At 40.7% G+C, this 22,768-nt stretch overlaps 2 protein-coding genes across 7 annotated transcripts in view; one reads left to right on the top strand and one right to left on the bottom strand.

Moving 5' to 3' along the window:
- The window catches only part of fhod3a (formin homology 2 domain containing 3a), a 40,538-nt gene extending 35,058 nt beyond the window's left edge, over window positions 1-5,480 (bottom strand). For 3 of the 6 annotated variants that reach the window (XM_027030982.3, XM_081711744.1, XM_027030984.3), the window contains exons 1-2: window positions 5,108-5,479; window positions 604-716 (exon numbers count right to left, since the gene is read on the bottom strand). In XM_027030982.3, the coding sequence (XP_026886783.2) occupies window positions 604-716; window positions 5,108-5,272 (278 nt within the window). In that variant the 5' untranslated portion in view covers window positions 5,273-5,479. Of the gene's footprint in view, window positions 1-603; window positions 717-5,107 lie in introns of all 6 variants that reach the window. The other 3 variants (XM_035523762.2, XM_027030985.3, XM_081711745.1) reach the window with 3 other exon arrangements.
- A 3,830-nt stretch (window positions 5,481-9,310) lies between these two features.
- On the top strand, window positions 9,311-20,386 carry slc6a19a.2 (solute carrier family 6 member 19a, tandem duplicate 2). Its single transcript, XM_027030973.3, has 12 exons — window positions 9,311-9,540; window positions 12,559-12,699; window positions 13,278-13,415; window positions 13,542-13,723; window positions 14,464-14,574; window positions 15,244-15,356; window positions 15,569-15,697; window positions 16,049-16,205; window positions 16,511-16,715; window positions 17,188-17,347; window positions 18,419-18,581; window positions 18,707-20,386. The coding sequence occupies exons 1-12, from the start codon at window positions 9,342-9,344 to the stop codon at window positions 18,965-18,967; spliced, it is 1,959 nt and encodes a 652-aa protein (XP_026886774.2). The 5' UTR covers window positions 9,311-9,341; the 3' UTR covers window positions 18,968-20,386.
- The last annotated feature ends 2,382 nt before the right edge of the window (window positions 20,387-22,768 follow it).

Below are 22,768 nucleotides of genomic sequence, written 5' to 3'. Positions count from 1 at the left end.
CAGTATATAACTCTATCAATCTGTAACGCCATCACTCCATAACTCTATCAGAGTTTTGAATGTGTGGGAGGTGTGTTAAATGTGGGAGGTGTGGTAGTGGTAGGTGTGGGGGTGTCGGGGGTGTGGTAAAGGTAGGTGTGGGAAGTGTGGTAATGGTAAGTGTAGTAAGTGTGGGAGGTGTGGTAGTAGTAGGTGTAGTAGGTGTGGAAGGTGTGGTAATGGGAGGTGTAGTAAGTGTGGGAGGTGTCGTAATGGCAGGTGTAGTAGGTGTGGAAGGTGTGGTAATGGGAGGTGTGGTAGGTGTGGTAATGATAGGTGTAGTAGGTGTTGTAATGGTAGGTGTGGGCAGTGTGGTAGGTGGGGTATTTGTGGTAGGTGTGGTGGTAGGTTTGTTAGGTGGAGCAGTGGTGGTGTGGTAGGTGTGTTAATGCAAGGTGTGGTAATGGTAGATCTGGTACTGGGAGGTGTGGTAATGGTAGGTATGGTAGAGGTAGGTGTGGTAATGGTAGGTGTGCTAATGCAAGGTGTGGTAGTGGTAGGAGTGGTAGTGGTAGTTGTGCTAGGTGTGGTAATGGTAGGTGTGGTAGAGAGGGTTATTGTTACCCTCCACTGTCGCCCTGCTGAAATCCTTCCAGCTCGTCTCTCTGCTCTGCCAAAGACATTTCCATGTCCAGATAGGAACCATTATGGGACACCTGCAATACACAGTCATCTATCTGCAGAACAGAGAGGGGGAGAGAAAGAGAACCGCGGGTCAGGCTCACTAGTGCAGAGTGCAGGGTTCCACCACATAGATACAGTTCCACTGCTTAGATAAAGGGTTCCACCACATAGATACAGGGTTCCACTGCATAGATACAGTTCCACTTCTTAGATAAAGGGTTCCACCGCATAGATACAGGGTTCCACCCTGTAGATACAGTTCCACTGCTTAGATACAGGGTTCCACTACTTAGATACAGTTCCACTGCTTAGATACAGGGTTCCACTGCTTAGATACAGTTCCACTGCTTAGATAAAGGGTTCCACTGCTTAGATACAGGGTTCCACTGCTTAGATACAGTTCCACTGCTTAGATAAAGGGTTCCACCGCATAGATACAGGGTTCCACTGCTTAGATACAGGGTTCCACTACTTAGATACAGTTCCACTGCTTAGATACAGGGTTCCACTGCTTAGATACAGTTCCACTGCTTAGATACAGGGTTCCACTGCTTAGATACAGTTCCACTGCTTAGATAAAGGGTTCCACCACATAGATACAGGGTTCCACTGCTTAGATACAGTTACACTGCTTAGAGAGATGTTTCACTATTTAGAAAGGTTGTTTCATGTTTCACTGCTTTATTCAAAATTCAAAATTGCTTTAACAAAATTGCCCCTCCCTTGTTATAATTTCTACATGTTCATACTCATCTGCAGTGTAAAATAGTTGTTATGGCGAGACTTAGAAGGAGAGCAAGATTGACAAAGAGAGCTGGCTACAAGATGATGGTTCCTACATGCTGTTAATAAAACAAGGAAGGATGGACTGCTTGTTCATATACAACATGTGGAAACAGTAGAATACAGTTCTTACATCTAAAGGGCAGTAGTGTGTCTGAAGCAATCATGTGTCTAGAGCACTAACACATTTGTGGGGGGAAATATTTACCTGACACTTTTATCCAAAGCAACTTACAATTCTGACTGAGTACAACTTGAGGGTTAAGGGGCTTGCTCAGGAGCCCAACAGTGGTATTGGTGGGGCTTGAACCAGCAACCTTCTGATTACAAGTTCAGAAACTTTACCACTGCCATACACACACACACACACACACACACACACACACACACACACACACACACACACACACACACACACACACACACACACACACACACACACACACACACACACACACACACACACACACACACACACACACACACACACACACACACACACACACACACACTTTAGCTCTGCTTACATGTGGTTCTGGTTGTCTTTATTGGACTGTTTGGAAGGGGAGAGTCTCTGTACCAACATGTCTGTGTGTGTGTGTATATCTGTATATGTGTCTGTGTGACTGATTTTGTGTTTGTGTGTGAGAATTTTTGTTTGTGTGTGTGTATGAGTGTGTAAGACAGAGATCGGGTACCTAATTTCTGATTCCCCTGACCCGTTAATGCACAACTATCCCATATACCAGTGACTTCAGTGAAACACACGTGTTCAAGCTGACATGTTTACAGTGCAAATCGATAGGGTGTCTGTGGGAAGCCAGGGTGTCATGGCAACAGTTATGTCAGGTGTCAAAAGCATGTGTGTGTGAACACTTAAATGCACAGGGACCCCTCCCACAGACAGGTGGGGGTGGGAGAGCTCATTCTTAGTCATGTTAGTTTAGTTTAGCTCAGAGTCCACCTCAGGGTCCACCTCACAGTCCACCTCAGAGTCCATCTCCTTTAACATTAGATGCTTTATTCCTTGTGCATGTTTAATTGACTTCACTGGATCTCTAAGTACACATACACACTCAAACAATGTTTTTCAAAAGCATCTCTTTACTTGTGCTGCCTTCCTTCCTCTCTGGCTTTGGTCTGATAGGATTCTTAACCCCTGAGGTCACATGAGGTGCGTTTTTGACAGAGACTACAAAGCTCTTCTGTAAGTTGCTCTGGACAATGACATCTACTAAATGCTCTAAATGTAAATTTAATTGTCTTTATCTATTTGTCTCTTATACTTAAATTTGTAAAGCAGCTTAAATTGCACTTGTGTATAAAACATGCTAAATAAATAAATAAATAAATAAATAGATACCCCAACTTTGTTTCGTCTTCTTTTCCTACAGTGAAATGAAGTCATTTCAGGTTATTTTAAATAAAGCCAAAAACTACACGTATCTACACGTATTGCTTACCACACACTCTTCAGAACACAGTGTTTGTCTTTTGATTATTACTGTATGTATTAGCAAACCTGCAGACACACACACACACACACACACATCACACCACACATACACCCCCCCCACACACACACACACAGGTGTGCACTGGGTCAACATGACTTAATTGGCTTTTTCTAGAATAAAACACACGTTAACATTAAACTACATAAAACTCAGTTAAGTAAGTTAGATGGTCTTAATTTAGGCATAAATGTCTGTTTAGAGGATTTAGATTTAGACCACACTGCCCGACTTACACACACACACACACACACACACACACACGTGTTACATTCTGAGGGAATGTAAGGTGTTAGTGCGTGCGCGCACACACACACACACACATATATATACACACACACACACACAAATGCATGCGCACACACACAAACGCATGCATGTGCACACAGAAACACATGCACGCACGCACGCATACATGCACGCACGCACATTTTAAAAAATGTTTGTGTATTTCATAATGATGCATTTGAAAGTCAACTGTACATAAGATTATGTGAGCTATTCTCTCCCTTTTTTGCCACAATGTTTAAATATGTCTCTGGAATTCCAAAAGCAGACAGAAGAGATATTCCTACAAAGGGGGTGGGGGTGAGAGGGGGAGGGGGGGTGGAAAAAATACAGAGAGAGAGAATCAGAGAGAATAAACTGGAGGTCAGACGAAGCCACAGCAGAGCTGTTTCCTTGTCCTTCTCTCTGAGAATTCTGGGAGCAACAGTGACCCTATATTTTACTTTACAGATTTTACCATAACACCCAATTACTGGCCTTAGCTTCCTCTCACAACCAGCAGACTGGAAAGAGAACAACACACAAACATGGCCACACAAACAGAGACACAAACACAACCACACAAACACAACTACACAAACCAAAAGAGAGCTCACAGTCAATGAACACAGAACAGAGCAGCGAGAATAAAGGCTGATAAATATGCGTATGAGATAAACACGTGTGATATGAACACATTTATGTGATAGGAACACATTTATATGATAGGAACCCGTTTATGTGATATGAACATGTTTATGTATTTATCATGTGATGGTCATGCTAGTCAGAGCTGACCCCATTACCCCCTCACTCTGATACTCACTCCCAGCTGCCACCCTGTAATATCCCACAAGCCCATCTGTCACTCAGCCTGCTATTTATCCATGTCCTCATATCCAATCCCACGTCCTCATATCCAACCTCACATCCTCATATCCAACCCCACGTCCTCATATCCAACCTCACATCCTCATATCCAACCCCATGTCCTCATAACCAAACCCAGGTCCTCATAACCAAACCCAGGTGCTCATAACCAAACCCATGTCCTAATAACCAACCTCATGTCCTCATATGCAACCCCACGTCCTCATAATCAATCCCACATCCTCATAACCAACCCCACGTCTTCATAACCAATGTGTCAAACACACTGAGGATCCCTGTGTGACGTAAACACAGTGTGGCCACAGTTAGCAAGGCTGACTCAGAACATGCACTGACATCTCAGCTCATATTACCTAATGAACTTAAAGAAACATTTAGGGCAATTCAACGGAGTGTGCAGTGTTTAAGAGCTTCTGGTGTCTGGTAGAGTTTAGGGGTTACCTTGGTACAGACTGTTCAGTGAGGACATGTGCACTACAGAGACTGTAAAGAGGTCGGTTATAGGCCAGCTGGCCCAGTCTCTGTTGCTATCTGGTGACGAGAGAAATGGCTATTATGGCGGACTAAACTATTTTTAAACTTGAATTTGAAACAAATAAATCACACAGTAATGGACGCTGACTCATGCGCGTTGCAAAAATAACTCTTCAGAACTTCAACCGCAGTCCGGATAGTCACCCTTAACGGAACGGGACGCTCACGCGGCCGAGTTATATCGGGAACGACTAAAATCTCACGGCCACCTGTCGCGCTGCCACGAGCAGCAAACCACCCGCACCCGGCATAAGAGCAAATAAAGAGGCTGATAGATGTATACGACTGCTAATAAAAACACTACTCGAAGCGTGACAATGACAAGCCACACAAACCCGTTAAAAGCGTACTGGAGGTTGCATTACAAACAAGCGACATATATTAACTTATTAGTACAACGGAGCTCTGCTGTAAATGTGCACATTGGTTCTGTAAAATATTGACTTGTGTCCCACCTTGTGCGGCGCATGGAGGAGTCGGTGCACCCCGGCGACTTGATTGATTAGCGGGATATCCTCCCGGAACGTGTAATGCGGCGGTCTCGTGGGCTCGGGGAAATTTGTACTGTTAAAAGGATCGGTGTCATCTAAAAACTGAACCCTGCACTCAAACGTGGCCATGGTGTATCCATACAAATGGCACCGGCTTTGGGGTTACCGGTTTTAACGATTTAATCCCTCTCCGCGCGTCCTCCTCCCCGTAACAACAACAAATCCTGTCAGCTGGTTGCTAAGATCGAGCGCCCGTTGCGTCCTCCTTGGTCCTCTGGAGGGACCGACAGCGCGAGTCCTGCTCGGTGGAAGCCCATGCACACCTACCATTTAAGAGCCGTGCACACTGCGAAAAGAGGACGAGATGGGATTACAGAGAAGCAGCGACCTCCTGCGGTCTGAGATTAGCGCATACAATATACTATATAATAATCTACTATATCAAAATAACCTACTATATAATAATTTAGTATATGCTAATCTACTATAAGATAATATACTATATAATGCGCAACTGTGCAACGCAAGTCTCACACTCAAAAGATTTCCTAATGTTAACTAATTTTAAGTAATGCTAACGATAAAACCAGCAACCTAGTGTGTAACAAAATATAACAAAAATATTTAATAAATGATATTGAATGACGTCTGACGCGTTGGTTACCAGGACTGACACCGGGAGATCACTTTCCTCGACATAAACCATAATCACACTCCCAAAATAATCCGGGCTAAATTATATTTGACATGTTAGCGCCAGAGGGCAGCAGAGCACTTTAACCGTTCAGAAACATGCTCATGCAACGTAGACCTAACGAATATAGATGAAACACCAAAATTATTTAGTACTTTTAAGTGTTTTGGTCAAAACAAATATTTATTATTAGTTATAAAATATTCTTTTTATAGCAAATTAAAGTTAAAACCAAAGCAACAGCAACGTTACATTGTGGTTAGTCCGCTATCTGGTGCTGACCTGTGACAGTGAGAATGAAACACCATCAGTATGGGGGACAGAGGCAGAGAGAGAGAGAGAGAGAGAGAGAGAGAGAGAGAGAGAGAGAGAGAGAGAGAGAGAGAGAGAGAGAGAGAGAGAGAGAGAGAGAGAGAGAGAGAGAGAGAGAGAGAGAGAGAGAGAGAGAGAGAGAGAGAGAGAGAGACGCAGCAGAACGTATGAATAAATAAATGAACACGTTCTCTGGAAACCCAGATTACTTTAATTAATTAAACTATCATCTACATTACCAATGATACTACACGTGCCAATCTCAAACTAACAGGTGGCGTGGACAATTCCTGATGTTTGGATGAATGCCAAAATCCCATGGGAAGATGCTATTGTGAATCTATGCTTTAAGATTATATCACAATTCATGATGGGTGTAATCCTTTATATAAACAAGCTTAATAATGCTAGTCTACCTCACTGATACTCAACAAATCTACTGAATTATCTAGACAATTCTATGTATAAGCCCTTGTGTGGATACAAACATCTTTCAAAAAAATTCTAAAATTTGATCACTTCTAGCAAAATGCTACTTAAATACAAAGAGTATAGGAAAATGTAAAGGGTCACTGGATGCTGACCTTTTGACCTAGGCCCTTCAAACATGGTGTACATCACCTCCCTAAGGCTTAGTATATGCCTGCCTAGGGATTTGCATGTTAATTTACCATAAACAACAAATCGTGAGACTGTATAAAAAAGATATGTGACCTATGCTACTAAACAAACTTTCCAATTTATGCGACTGTGTTACAAAAAGGAGTAAAATTGACTTGGTATGCAGGAGCTGTAAACAGCTGTATAGGTCTAATTTGCTATGTGAGCAGGCTTATGCTAGGTGAACAGACTAAAGCTAGGTGAACAGACTAAAGCTAGGTGAGCAGGCTTATGCTAGGTGAACAGACTAAAGCTAGGTGAACAGACTGACACTAGGTGAACAGGCTGACACTAGGTGAACAGACTGATGTTTCAGGTTTGGCATATGTAGAATAAAGCTCACCTGCGCTCATATGGGTTTTGAGAACAAGTGATGTATTTTTAAAGTCTGCTGAAATAAAATAACTAATTAAAGGAGTGAATCACAAATACTGGTGCCATCAGCATCGAATTTGGACGTAGAATTTGCATGTCTGACACAATAGGGTATATAGTAACACCAGAGGGTTAAGTGTGTCATGTGTCCAAGCTTGGGAATAAGGAGCCGTCATGCCAAGTGAGAAAACAGAAGCAGTTTTACTCACTGAAAACATGTCAGCAGTAATTCTATAAAACTAGGACAAATCATGTGCATACACGAAATTACAGAACAACATCATCTGGATATCTATGGAAAGCCGTGTATGAAAAATAAAACCAGAAAAATTGCTGGTATGGTTTTGTGTTTAAAGCATAAAACTATCAGTAAATGGAAGGACTTCCTTTACATGTAGGTAATATCTGTTGACATTTTTACAGATAATATGACCATTCCAAACTCTGGAAGGACCCACATACGCATTTAGACCATTCCTAAAGGAATCTCAAACTCACCCTCTCTATCTCTCCCTCCCTCTTCCTCCCTCTCTCTCTAGGTCACTCTCTACCTCTCAGTCTCTCTCTCTCTCTCTCTCTCAATCACTCTTTCTCTCTCTGGTTTTGACTTTATTGTGTTTTAAGTATGTGGTGGTAAAAGCTGCTGCAGAGAGGAAGTGGAAAGCATGAGACAGTTCAGTTCAGTTCACTTAGTTCAGTTCAGGGTTTGGGTAAGGTGAGCAGAGCTTTGGTAAGGTGAGTAGAGCTTGGGTAAGGTGAGTAGAGATTGGGTAAGGTGAGTAGAGATTGGGTAAGGTGAGCAGAGCTTGGGTAAGGTGAGTAGAGATTGGGTAAGGTGACTAGGATTTGGGTAAGGTGAATAAGGCTTAGGTAAGTGGGCATGAGACCCACTAAATGTATCACTGGAGCAACTCACAATATCTGTCCAACTCGCCAAAACCTCAGTGGGACATTGCACATGGAGGCATATTCATGTGCTTAAATCACTGACATGTTTATTACACTGCAGAAATAATGTTCCATTGCAACACCGCAGTAATAAAGTCCTACTACAAGACTGCAATAGTAATGTCCCAGTGCAGTAATGACATCATGATGTCCCAGTGCACTGCAGTAATACTGTCCACTTTAGTAATAATGTCCTTGCGCAGTATGGAAATGATGTCCGCGTACACTGTAATAAAAATGTCCTAGTGCACTGTAGTAGTAGTGGCCCAGAGCACTGTAGTAAAAATATCCTTATGCATTGTAGTAATAATGTCTCTGTGCACTGTGGTAATAATGACCCTGTACACTGTAGTTATGTCTTATAACACTGTAGTAGTAATGTTCCATTATAATGTAGTAATAATGTCACAATACATAGCAGTAATAAAATTTCCATACACGGTAGTAGTAATGTCCCAGTGCACAGTAACAATAACATCCCGGTACACTGTAATAGGAATGTCCAAGTCCACTGTAGTAATAATGTCCATATGCACTGTAGTATTAATGACACAGTACACTGTAATATTAATGTCCTTGTGCACTGCTGTGAGCTGTCAATCATTTCTCATTGTGCTACAGCTGGTCACTTCACTCTTCTTCCCTGTTATTGTTAACAAGATGACCAAACTGTGTGGGGTGAATTCTTCTCATCTTCTTGAAGAGACAAAATGTTCCAGCAATTAATATTCGTGTCACACCTCTCTCACCTGTGAAAAGTGTGTCTGTGTTAGTGTGCGAAGCCTTCTAGTGAGCCTGTATGAAGCTGGGTTGTCTAAGCCAGGTTTAGACAAGTGGATGTAATTCTATTATGCATTAACTCTTATAGATGAAGAGACAAGCTTCTCTTATCCTGCTGACCAGTCAGAATATCTCACTCACTCAGATGGCTCCACAGATAAGGAATGTCAGGTGCTGAAGGTCACTATTAACAAAGTATGTGTGTGTGTGTGTGTGTCACACACACAGGTGCACACCTACACTTGCACGCACACACACACACACACACACACACACACACACACACACACACACACACACACACACACACACACACACACACACATATATACTCACAGAGGAGTTAGAGACTGACAGTATCCCAGTGGTCCTGTGTGTACCTTCCCAGAGTAAGGACGCAGTGGTTGTGTGTACCTGCTCAGAGCAGTCATGAAGTTGCAGATTCCTAACCCAGGCCTGGAGGAGCGCATCCCCTCTCACGCTGAGCTGGAAGAGCTGGAGGAGGTCCAGGCAAGGGGCCGGCCGCAGTGGGACAACAAAGCCCAGTACATGCTCACCTGTGTGGGCTTCTGTGTGGGGCTCGGCAACGTCTGGAGGTTCCCCTACCTCTGCCAGAGTCATGGAGGAGGTAGGGCTCAAACAGAAAAATATCACAGATATTAATGAATTGACATTAGTAGTCATATATAAAGGAAGTTGAGAGCAGATGTTTGACAAAATAAAATGTGGTGAGTAAATAAATATTGTAATCAGCACCCTGCTCATAGGTACATTAATTCCACATAGAAATAGTTTTGCAGCAGTTTTGTCATTACTGTGTCATTACTGTGCGATGGTAAATAGAGCAGGTGTCCAAGTGCTGGTTTGTTCTGAGTGCTTGTGACCGCAATTCACACAGTAGAACATGAGCACGACCAGGACAGCTGGTTGTGTAGCTGTGGCCCAGGGGCTCAGGCTTGGAGAAATAAAAAGCATAAACCTACAGAAGTCTGTATTAGGCTTCTATCACATTCATTGTTCACGTTTAATACAGTACAGGCAGGCAGACATGTCAGTAAGTGATGCTTTTGTGACTGACAGGCTGTCACCCAGACAGGGATTATGGTTAACTATTAATGCTCCATATATGAGCACTTGCCTATAAGAGTGTTCATCATTACACATGCCTTCCATGCGGCATTCGGCCACTCTCCTGTGGACTGTAATGCTGTAATGAAGCACTTTGTGTTTTACTGTGTTTGAGGAAGAAGGAGGTTCTTGCTGGAGACACACAGTGGAAATTAAAGCACAGAGAAAATGAGTGGCATGGGAAAATAAATGTGGGAATAAAAACATTACAGAACACAGATAAAACATTAAACTGAGATTGAAGGTCAAACACCACAGGAGAGGCAGACAGAGGCAGACAGAGACAGACAGAGAGATAGAGACAGACAGAGCAACAGACATTGAGACACCATGTGCACCAGAGGAGAGGCAGAGAGACAGACAGAGAGGGGAGAAGGTAAGAGAGCGCTTTACATTTCATTATTCTGGTCCAGGTTAGAGCTCTTTAGCTGTTAACAGTTAACTTTTGTCTGGGCTAAATAACCATCTGTAACCATCTGTGAATTCAAATTCACTTCAATTGAAACAAGTCTTCACAGAAGCTGAGTTACTACTGGGAAATTTAAAGAGAGTTTCAAGTTATTACATATAAAAGCATAATGTGTTTTTCATTCTGTTCTGTGCCATGAGCTCACTGACAGGCTTTAATATCAGACAAGCAACATTCTAATTTTGTCATTCACACGTTCCCTCCATCTGAGTGTAGGAGCAGGTGGACTTACTGCCACCTAGTGGTAACAGTTTGGGGTCAGAGATGTTTCACTTGTTGACATTTGGAATCAGTATGCAAATAAGAATTATAGCATCAGTAAAATTGTTATAAAATTACTGCCACATTTTCGTAAAATAATTAACTGTAAGGAGGTTTGGAAGGTATGAACATCATCTACTTTTAAATTCCATTTAAATAAGATAATGATTGTAATAAAACCAGTTATTTATATCCAGTAAAGGAAATACATTTGGTATTTCCAAATTTATTACCTTATTATTACAATGCAGTTACAGGTAATGACATCGTTACATAATACTAACTAACCACCTGATCTTGTAAATGGTTACTAAATAGTTAAAGCTCTCCTAAAAACAGTAATTCATTCATTAAGGTGATCCTAAAGGTTGGCCGAGAAGAACAGAACACAGTTACATGAGTTATATGTGTGGTAACAACAGATAACAGAGTTACATGTGACATAACCACATTGCACAGTTACATGTGAGGTAACAACAGAATGAGCTTTAAAATGTATTCATGTTAATAAAGTATTTCATAATACAATTACAATAATTACAATAATTACTATAATTAAGACTATCCTCTATTCTCACAGCCTCCACAGCTGTGGAACTGTCAGAACAGAGGGAGGCATTGCAATATTTCAGTATGTGATGTTCCTTCGTGTGTATAAAAATGTCAAATGCTATGGCCACAAGAACCAGCAAACCATGTGCAATTATTTGTTCTTGACATTTCCTACTTCAAACTTGTTCAAGAATCTTGATATGCTGGCTGAAGCATACTATAGCAAACTCATTGGCAACTTCAGTCAGGACAAAAATTTCTTTACTGATTACTGTTATTTCAGTACAAGATCAAGTTTATACATAACCTTGATGCTCAATGGTAGGATGATTTGGCAACATGGCCTGGTTACAAAGACAGTATGAAATTCAGGCTTCTTCACCCCAATCCCTGTTGCCATGGTCACCAGGGGCTGGGCCATTATGAACACTTTCTCCCTAGACCCACTGGAGCAGCTGACACTCCCACATCTACACTGAAGTGGCCACTGGATCTAAAGTATCACATTAAACCATGGACTGGTTACTAATTGGGTGGTCCAAAGAGGACGGGTTGCCTCTTCAGTTTTGGTCCCCCCAAGGTTTCTTCATTAATTCCATCCAGAGTTTTTCCTTGATGCTCTCACCTCTGTCTTGGATTTGGACTCAGATATTTATAAAAGTTTGTGAGAAATTGTGTTGTAAAAATCACTATATTAAAAAAAATATTGAAACATCTGGTCAACTTATGTGGCAGGAAGGGCATGGAAATGTGTCGTTCATTCTGCAACATGATTGGTTTAAAAAAGAGGCTGTTTATATAGATTATAATTGAAACCCTCGGTTAAGTGTTTGGGGACTTTCAGCAGAAGATGGAGAGAATGAAAGAGAAAATGCAACACAGTGAGGTTACACGTGCAGATAAGGGTATTATTTAAGTATATGTTTATGTTTATCACAGCCTTGTAAAACAACAGGCTATGACTTCTCTTCTCATTTCTCCTGCAGTAGGATGAGTCAGGATTTATGGACAATCAGCAGGTCAATGATAAATGACAAAATTAAAAAGGAAGTGTTTAAATATGATTAAAAGTTTAATAATTAACTGTAAGAAACAGCTATTTCAGCTGGCTGAAAAAGGAGTAAAATAATAATAAACTATTTATCACAAAGAAAGTCATTTGAAAATAGCAACATGTTACTTGTGTAGGGGTACCAACATGGGTCCTCTTCTGTGTGTGTGTGTGTGTGTGTACAGGAGCGTTCATGATCCCATTCCTGCTGCTGTTGGTTCTGGAGGGAGTTCCTCTGCTACATCTGGAGTTTGCCATCGGACAGAGGCTGAGGAAGGCCAGTGTGGGTGTCTGGAGGTCTATTAACCCTTACTTAGTTGGTGTCGGTGAGTATCATAGACCTTTATACCAAGCACTCTACAATTATAAACATCTCCATACCACTAAAATCTATTAACAGTAAACAGGAATTTTTTACTTTTTACTAGCATATGTTGTCCACCATACACATCATCGTTGTGACAAATTGCAAAGTGATTGCTCTGCTATGAACTGTTGCATAGTCATAAACTGTAAGCCATAGCTAAATCAGAAAAATCTTCTTGGTGAATGTTGTACTTGAAAAAAAGATTCTGGAACCTTTTAAAAAAGGTTTATATATTAAAACAAAATCCTCCACCAGTTTTGTTTTCCTTCATGCTTGTGTCCTCTACCAGAGGTCTGGGAACTTGAGAGTCCTATGTAGTATCTAAGCTGTTCCAAGGACTGCATTCTTCTGGACCGAGATCGTGAATGTTGATCCTGGGATCTAATGCAGCCATTTGAATGAGTGTGACTGTGTCTAGTAGTATAAGATACAGTAGTCTTTGGTGTGGTGAGCTTCACTGGTGATCCTGAATTGAGCTTGAAAAAGTACTAAGGGTTTGTAAAGCCCAGTATATTTAAACTAAGACTTTCTCCACAGGTATATCATCCACATTGGTGTCATATATGGTTGGAATGTACTACAACACCATCATAGCCTGGGTCATGTGGTACTTCTTCAACTCCTTCCAGGACCCTCTGCCCTGGAGCCAGTGTCCCGTCAACGAAAACAGAACTGGTAATGAAATCTCCCTTCCTGCTGTTCATCATGGCTCTGTTATCAAAAAAGCGCTCTGAGTGAAACTGCACTAGAAGGTCATATGGTAAAGACCAGACATTAAGAGATGAGTGTCTCCCCCTACAGGTCTGGTGTCAGAGTGTGCTCGTAGCTCTCCTGTGGATTATTTCTGGTACAGAAAGACTCTGAATACCTCGACCAAGATCGAGGACTCAGGTGGGCTGCAGTGGTGGATGGTGATCTGTCTGATCGCAGCGTGGATGGTACTCTGGGTGTGCTGCATCCGTGGCATTGAAACAACAGGCAAGGCAAGTCCTTCCATATTATCACCTTACGGCACAAAAAAAAAAAAACGTTCGGCAAGAATTACTGCTGCAGTTCTCGGACAGAAACAACCAAAACTCAAGAAAGTGTCCACATACATGCAGGTTGGACATTAATCACTCTCATAAACAGTGCCCACATAAACACAGGGTGGACATTGTGGACATTAATCAGACTCTCGTAAACAGTGCCCACATAATCACAGTGTGGACATTAACCAGAGTCTCTGCTAGTAATGTCTGTACTGCTTATGGGAAACAATGGCTTTGAAACTACAGGCAAGGTTTAAAAAAAAACAACAACAAAAAAAACCTCCTACTGGTTATAAACAAGGAGGGGCTTGGGTCAAAGTCATGTCTGTTTTATGATGAGACAATAGGTTTATATTCTTTATCTTTATGTTTGAAACTAGCAATTACCATCAGTGCATGGACACAGGGTACAAAGTTGACTGAGACTCACTGGGTGATATAGACACTGGATATACTGCTACTTCTAAAGCTCCTCCTTCCCACGGTTCTCCCTCATTCCAGGCTATGAACATAACGTCCACTCTGATGAGATCCTTCATCTCATTACAGGCTTCTAAATAACGTCCACTCTGATGGGATCCTTCATCTCATTACAGGCTGTCTACGTAACGTCCACTCTGATGAAATCCTTCATCTCATTACAGGCTATCTACATAACGTCCACGCTGATGAGATCCTTCTTCTCATTCCAGGCTGTGTACATAACTTCCACTCTGCCGTACGTGGTTCTCACCATCTTCCTGATCCGAGGGCTGACACTCAAAGGCTCCATGAACGGGATCAAGTTCCTCTTCACTCCTGATGTAAGCGGCGTAACTCCACCAAGCCCGCACAGAGGGCCTGTCACCTCTTTAGTAAACAGGTCACAAAGACCAAATTAGTGTGAATGTTTGAAACATTTAAACTGACTCCATTTGAAGCATTTCATTTCTAAACTGTGTCTGAGAAGAAGTGGCTTGTTCCTTTATCTGTGGTAGTTGAAGTTGAGCTCAATATCAGGCAGACTGAAACCCGATTCTTTATGACCATAATTGCTAAGGTAGCTAACAAATCCAGATGCAAACAAGGAAATCATGAAAATGAGCCGTTATCTTAATCCCACTGTTACTGGCTCTGCTAGCATTCTAAGCCATATTAACATTCTAAAACAAGTTAACAATCTAAGCCGTGTTAGCATTCTAAGACGCGTTGGTATTCTAAGTCATGTTTGCATGGTAAACCCAGTTAACATTCTAAAACATGTTAACATTCTAAGACATGTTTGCATTCTAAGCCAGTCTATTTCTTTTGATTTTATACAGAAAAACAATCAAATATCTCATCCTATTCAGAGCCCAGTTTTAACCAATACAACACTGACCAATCATCATGGTTTAACATTAAGGTGATTAGCTACAGTGCTTTTAGCTAACACTTGTCTTTCATGCAAATGTGTGAATCCCCTTGACTGCAGCTCTCATTTGGCTCTGTAGTTAAATGAATTGCTAAACCCAGCTACATGGCTGGATGCTGGCGCTCAGGTGTTCTACTCTTTCTCTCTTGCTTTTGGAGGACTGATATCGTTCTCCAGCTACAACTCTGTTCAGTAAGTAAATCTCCACAGCATACAAATCCTCTTGGATACAACACTCTTACTTAATTTTAACGTTTTTCAAAGCATTTGCTCTGTCAAATGTAAATGATCCATTTTGTTGGTTTGTTGCAAGTAACATTTGCTTTGTTGAAAGTAATTAAATTGTGCTTTATTAAAATTCAATTATATGAAAATAAATTACATGTTAATTCTGTGCTTGGCAGTAACAACTGTGAACAGGATGCTGTTACAATCTCCATAATCAATGGCTTCACATCGATCTACGCTGCCATAGTGATCTACTCCATCATTGGATTCAGAGCCACTGAGAGGTTTGACGACTGCCTTAGCGGGTATGTGCTCATGTTTGATACTTTCCTAATACTGAAGTGATGTGCTCATGTCTGATACTGTTCTAATACTGATGTGCTCATATCTGATATGGTTCTAATACAGCAGTTATGTGCTCATATCTGACAATGTTCTATACTGTTAAAACAGCAGTTCTGATGGATCAGAACAAAACTCCTTTAATGTCTGTGATACCCAGTTTTCAAGATGGTGCCACAATTGAAACAAGGCTGTTTATGTCCAGTGGGAAGAATTTGTAATAAAAGTAAACAATTTAATTTTCCTTGATATATGTCTGTACCTAGTAGTAAAGTTAAAAATCACTGTGCTTCTCTGTTCATGTTTTCAATCAGGAACATTGTGGCTCTTCTGAATGCGTTTCATCTCCCAGAGGGAAACATCACAGAGAGCAACTACAATGAAGTCCTGCAGAGTCTCAACAGCACATCACCTGAAATCATACAGGCGCTCAGCCTGAAGACCTGTGACATGCAGGCTCTGCTAAGCCAGGTAAGACTCCACAACCTGTTCCAGGCAATCCTTCAGTCCGTCAACCTTCTTCCTATAGACATGATTCCATGCTCTAAATCTAATGTCCCCACCACTTTTGATGTTTTAAATACATAAAAACTTCAAGACATACCAATGTGAGTGGCAAACCGAGCACATCCAAACCGAGGAGACACACAGCACACAGGTTTATTCTATATTTTAGGTCATGCTTTGCTATTATGAATAAAACAAGCCTGTGAAGACATCTGTAGAACATTCTCCTAAACCCAAGCTAAAGGAGCGTGTGCTCGTTGGCATTTCAGGGTGTGGAGGGCACAGGTCTGGCCTTCATCGTGTTCACAGAGGCCATCACCAAGATGCCCATCTCCCCACTCTGGGCCATGCTGTTCTTCATTATGCTCTTCTGCCTTGGCCTCTCCACCATGTTTGGCAGTGTTGAGGGGGTTGTGATGCCTCTGCAGGACCTGAATGTATTCCCCAAGACCTGGCCGAAAGAGGCCCTAACAGGTTGCCCATACACTAGAAGCTCTGTAAAGAAGATATAAGACGTAATGGTGCAAGTTAAACACAATCACTGAGGATGAAAACAACAGTGATCCAAAATCTGGTCTAGAAGTTTGTAATCACTGGTGGTTAATTTATATAAATGAAAATTTGTGTTCTGTCCTTAGGGTCGAGTGTCCCTTCACTTGCAATTCAGGTGTGAAGACACAATGGTCAATCAACTACAGGAACAGTTTACAAACAGTGATTATAAAATATATGACTGAAAAATGGAACCGAGATTTTTAGTGAAGACTTGTGACATGAAAAACTACGGAACATTACAGATGAAAAACACATGATTCTATATAATTAGCATCTAATGGCTAATAGAGAGCTTATAACTTGCTATTTCTTTCAATAACTATTGGAATAGCACTTTCAATTAAAAACATCCAGACAGTAAGGAGGTTCTTTGTATGTCTTTGGATTTCAGGGATTGTTTGCCTGGCCTCGTTTGCTATCGCTTTGATCTTCACACAGCGCTCTGGTGAATACTGGCTGGCTCTGTTCGACAGCTTTGCAGGTTCCATTCCTCTTCTCATCATTGCCTTCTGCGAGATGATAGCTGTGTGTTACATCTATGGGATAGACAGGTGAGACTGAGACCAAACTCATTAGACAGCAGATTTTAGTAACACTTACTAAAGGGCAGCGTTTAGAAGACTGCAGGACACCTACATAAGCCCTTCTTGAGCTCTAACTTAAACATATATAAACATTTCTAAATGCTTATTCCAGCAAGCCTAAGCTCTCATAAAAGCTGCCTTGGTCATCTTTGATGTCAGGTTGACATGACAACTATGCCAAGTGACAGATTTTTGGTGACATTATGATGTGTCAGGATGTGTTATGACGTGACTGCAGTTCAGCATTTATTTGGTATGTCAGGGTGACATAACATCGATGACACAGTTTGCAAAGTGAGACTTATGGCAAAATCTAACAAAAGATTGAGGGCTTCAAAAACATGCTCTGTAGTATGTCTGTAGTATCTCCTGTGGTGGTGTACCAATGACATAAATGACTGCTACATAACAATTTTTTTAGTGAAGTTTTTGAGTAGGACATTTTTATCTTGTAATGACAGATTGTATTTTATTTTGCCCTTTTTATGTGTTCCACTGGGTTGTTTATAAGACTTTTATGAATCTGTGTGGTGCATTACCATAACACTGTAATGACCGTTATGCTTGTATTTGGTTGTTTAGACTTTTATGAATCATTATATGTACGTGGAAATTTTGGAACAAATTTTCTGACTGCCAGAAGGTACTTGTTGGCTGTCTTTGGTTGTAGAGGTATTAGATTTGCCACCATGAAGGACTGTGCATTCAAAGACCACAGATTATAGCTCACTAGCCAAGAATTCTTTCATGATGTTCATGATGTTATGTGCATGGTCAAAGCTTTAGTGTATGTTTGGACTGTGGGACCTCTCTGAAAAGTCTGCACAATGAGCAGTCAGTTGCATCATTAGCACATCACTCAACTTATTCAACCACGGTCTATCAAATTTTTAATTAAATTTCCCTGAAGTAGTATGTTGGAAAAAGGCTGCAACTCTGGCCATAGTTGTTTCTGGGCCAGTTAATTGTACTTGTCTGTTGGAGAGGTGGAACTCTAAACCACCATCATTAAAATGCCTTGATTTGCCTTTGTTACAGGTTTAACAAAGACATTGAGTTCATGATTGGCCACAAGCCCAACATCTTCTGGCAGGCCACGTGGCGAGTGATTAGTCCTCTCATTGTGCTTGTAATATTCCTTTTCTACCTTGTTTCCACTGCCACCAAAGAACTCACCTACATCGCATGGAACCCAGAGTCGGTACGGTTACTGTCTAAACTGTAATTATGGCTTGTGGCTTCGTGTATACACTACTGTCCTTTACTCCTATCCTTTAAACTCAAATCCCAGGAAATGTATCACTCTCACGTGTAATTTTATTACAGGACAACTTCCCAATGTTAGAGACCATGTTCTACCCAGGGTGGATCTATGTCATCATCTTCATCCTTTCTGGAGTGCCTGCCCTCATCATTCCCCTAGTGGCTGTATACAAATATTTGTGGAAGAGCTGCTGTAGGAGTGACAACACACACAAAAAGAGTATCAGCACAGTCTCTGCCCATATACACATGGACATGGAACTGAAGAAATCATTACCAAAGAAATCAAGTGATGTAACAGCAACATGTGCAGGATTAGCATAGATCACCCAGGAGGGCAACAGAGCATCCAAGAAGACCGTTACTGTCAGTAACACCAGAAGACAACAAAGCTTTGCCCAGAGGACAATAAGGATTTACCATACATTACACTAGAGGACAATGGACCTTTACCACAGCAGCACTTCCTCAGGTATTAATTATACTACCACAGCATTTATAGAGAGTAGCACTAAACTTTAATAGTAAATGTATATATCAAGGACTATACTCCTAAATTAATTAAACGTGAGGACTACAGCAGGGGAAATTGTTCTAAAATGTTGCAGACTTTTAGAACAAGCATCATCAAAAACATGTTTTCTTTACACTGCAAACACATGGCTGGAACTGAAATACTAAAATCAACTTATATCAAAAGAACAATGTATAACTTAACAGATAATAAAATTTAGACTAAAGGCAGAGTATGTAGTTCCATGCTGTTTTAAGACTAATTTTGGACCAAGTCACATTTTTTTATTCAAACAGGCATTGCATGTAGAAAGGCAGGTATACAGATTAGTAAAACACAGCTGGTACAGTGCAAGGTCAGTTTTAGGTGGAAATAATTACATGATTCAATTAACTGTTATTATAACAGTTTCGGTTAGATTATACAGCACGTTGCTAATTTGCTCTTATGCATCTAACTTGAGAGTTCAAGAATTTCATTAGATTTCTCTCTACGAGTGACTGGTAAAAATAAAGTAGACTGGGTACATCTGTAATATACAGTTTCCCATACAGTATTAAGTCTATTAAGACCAGTAACGATAGTAGGCCTTGAGTTTTTCACATCGGAAATGTTAACTTTAGAGACCTCAGACAGATAAGTTCTGTGGTTGACTGATGCAGAACTTGCGTATCAGGTTTGAACAAAACAGAAACAGTATAACGACATTTAAGGCCTAGTGTTTAAGACACCACGGGTAAAAATCTTCACCAAAAACTGAAGGTTTGATGTTTGAATATGGTAGATTAGGAAAGTTAATGTTAGCTATCTTATTAAAGTTTAGTCTAGTTTAGCATAGCTAACACTATCTTAGTAGTCTTAAATCATTTTGCACAACTAACCTATCTTACAGGTCCTAGACGTTAAAATCATATTAATTGTGATTTATATAGATATGACATAATGTTAAATATGGTGTTAGAATAAATTACCTGTCAGTCTGTCAGAAAACGATGAAAAGCAAGATATGTAGTCTTACACTGGTAGTTTTTCCGTTACTGTTTGCCATCGTTCCTCTCACCGGGACATGGGTCTCCATGGAAACGAAAGGGAACGAGCCCGCTCATGTATAGCTCATGTATAAACAGCCGGGGTTGACCTAAATAAATCCGACCATTCACATGAAGAGACTTTGTCTGGGATGAACAAATCTGTAATTAAAAGCATTAAATTTCTACATTAACCTTAAACATTTATGTTGTTTTTTTATTTACTGTCGCTGTGCATCTGTGTTCATTAGAGTCTACAGCACTAAGACGTACAGATATCATAATACTAATTACTTATAAATAATCAAACACAAGCACAATTACCTTTATTATAGAAATCAATTATTAAGCCTAAAATTGACCAATTAGGTACAGGTACCTATTCAGCAGTACCTTCCCATATCTATAGTGATTATAATGAAAGCAACATTCATTCAGGTTGAATTTTAGATGGTTTTGTACTTTATTTCACATAGTAAATTTTCTTAAATACGTGTTTGGTAAGGTTAATGTGACAGAGTGCACCTGCCTTCTATAAGCTTTAGGCCTGTTGGTTTCTGTTGGTGTCTAGAAAACTCATCAACATTCGAGCACCTGGCAACTCTGGCCACATGTAGCCGAGGACAACGTGCCCTGAACCTGCTGTCAGCATCGTGTACAGAACACCTGCAGTATTAGCTGGACACGCCCCAAAATGGGAGGGGCCCCAAAGAAAGGGAGACAGCACAGAGCCCTGGGCGACTTCCGTATCAGAACATAAATTGCAAGGCAGATAAATATAATATACTAATACACAGTGATAACATATACACATAGTATACAGCATAACAAAGACACTAGAGAAAAGGAAGAACAATATATTGATTGATCACAGGATTCTTCAGAGGATCACTGAAATCAGGACTGAGGAATGTGGAGAATCCCAGGGATGGATTGAGGAACGTGGAAGGTTAGAACTACAGCTGGTGTTGTGATCCTTATGCTGAAGTGGCAGCTCAGATCTAAGAAATAACAAGATTGACCTCAGTCCAGAAGAGCACCATAGTGGGATTGCACAAACCTTTTGGAAATTAGCATTTAGAAAAGCATCTTCAAACAGTGTATCTACCAAAGCACATTCTGTGAAGTAATACTGCTTTCAAGTGAACTTGTGAAATGTATGACTATAGTAATCCTGTCCTTAACTACATCACAAAACCTGATTCCAATGGTTTAAACATGCACGTATATCTGAAGGGCTGTACATCAATCTAATCTTGCTGGCTTTTACTGCAGAGCGACGGTCTCTCTCACAGATAAGGTCTATCAGAGCGATGGTCATGCATATATTGAATAATGTATGGTTTGAACACAATAGTGGAAACCTGGAAAAGTATTAACAAAAAATAAAAATGGTTATGTAAGTGTCCTTGAAGAAAATGTATAACAGTTATGCCTTCCTGAGACTGTTAGACATTCTCCGGAGTATGCCTCGTTTGTAACATTGAGCTCAGAATAAAGACAGGACCAGCTATTCTCTTCAATTAATTCCAGAGTCTGCATCTTTATTTCTATTGAGTGTATATTGAATAAACAGTCTTGAACTTGGGAAGATCTAGGAATGACAGGAACACACACTAACACACCACTGAATTAGCACACTAACACTCCACTGAAATAGCACACTAACTCCACTGAAATAGCACACTAAGACACAACTGAATTAGCACACTAACACACACTAACATTCCACTGAATTAGCACACTAGCACACACTAACACTCCACTAAATTAGCACACTAACACACACTAACACAACTGAATTAGCAAAAATAATACACTAACACTCCACTGAGCTAGCACACTAACACACAACTGAATTAGCACACTAACACACACTAACACTAACAGCACATGGATTTGACACGTTTCAGCATATTACAAGGTTTATTCACTATCACAACATGCAACCCCATGTTCTCGTCTCCTGGTCAGTGATGCTCTCTCTTATCAGTCAGGCAGACCAGCTGAACATGACAGGGGGCAGGGCTTCCTGCATCTGCTCACTCACCTATAAACAACACGCAAACACACGAAAAGCAATATTAAAGCCCGTCAGAAGAGAAGAGGTGTACACAGATTCATGACTCATCATCACGGTGAAAACTCCTTTAGGAAATTATACATATGCTACCTTTCTGAATGTTAATTAATTTCTATCATAATAAAGAAAAAGAAAGATTTTTGCGCATCTCTATGACATCTATGAATGGATAAAAACCATGTAACAGTCCTTATAAAAGCATAATGTATACTATAAAATATTACAGCCTTGACACAAATGACCTTTGCTTTCCTACTGATGTGCTTTTATTTTACGGTTGGTTTTTTTTATAGATGTTTTGAGGATGTGAGGGGGAAGTTTTGGATTTCGCTGGGAGACTGTATGGCTGGATGGTTATCCATTAAACTAGCGGCCAACACCTTATCTCCTACTGCCAGCAAACACATTCCTAATTAACCCCCTCATCCTCTCAGTGTCTTTGGTACATTCCCCAAAATCTATAAAAGGTGTTTCTCAGATCCTGGTCAGACCAGACCATT

This window comes from Electrophorus electricus, chromosome 4 (genome assembly GCF_041902795.1).
Source record: "Electrophorus electricus isolate QZ-2024a chromosome 4, ASM4190279v1, whole genome shotgun sequence".
Lineage (NCBI taxonomy): Eukaryota > Metazoa > Chordata > Actinopteri > Gymnotiformes > Gymnotidae > Electrophorus > Electrophorus electricus.
This window is presented reverse-complemented; position numbering and strand designations above follow the sequence as displayed.

What these genes read in the sequence shown, in the direction of transcription:
- slc6a19a.2 (XM_027030973.3), top strand. Translation starts at nt 9,342, where the DNA reads ATGAAGTTGCAGATTCCTAACCCAGGCCTGGAGGAGCGCATCCCCTCT. An exon ending in CCCTTACTTAGTTGGTGTCG is followed by an intron (nt 12,700 to 13,277) that starts GTGAGTATCATA and finishes CTTTCTCCACAG; the next exon opens with GTATATCATCCACATTGGTG. An exon ending in TCCAGCTACAACTCTGTTCA is followed by an intron (nt 15,357 to 15,568) that starts GTAAGTAAATCT and finishes TGTGCTTGGCAG; the next exon opens with TAACAACTGTGAACAGGATG.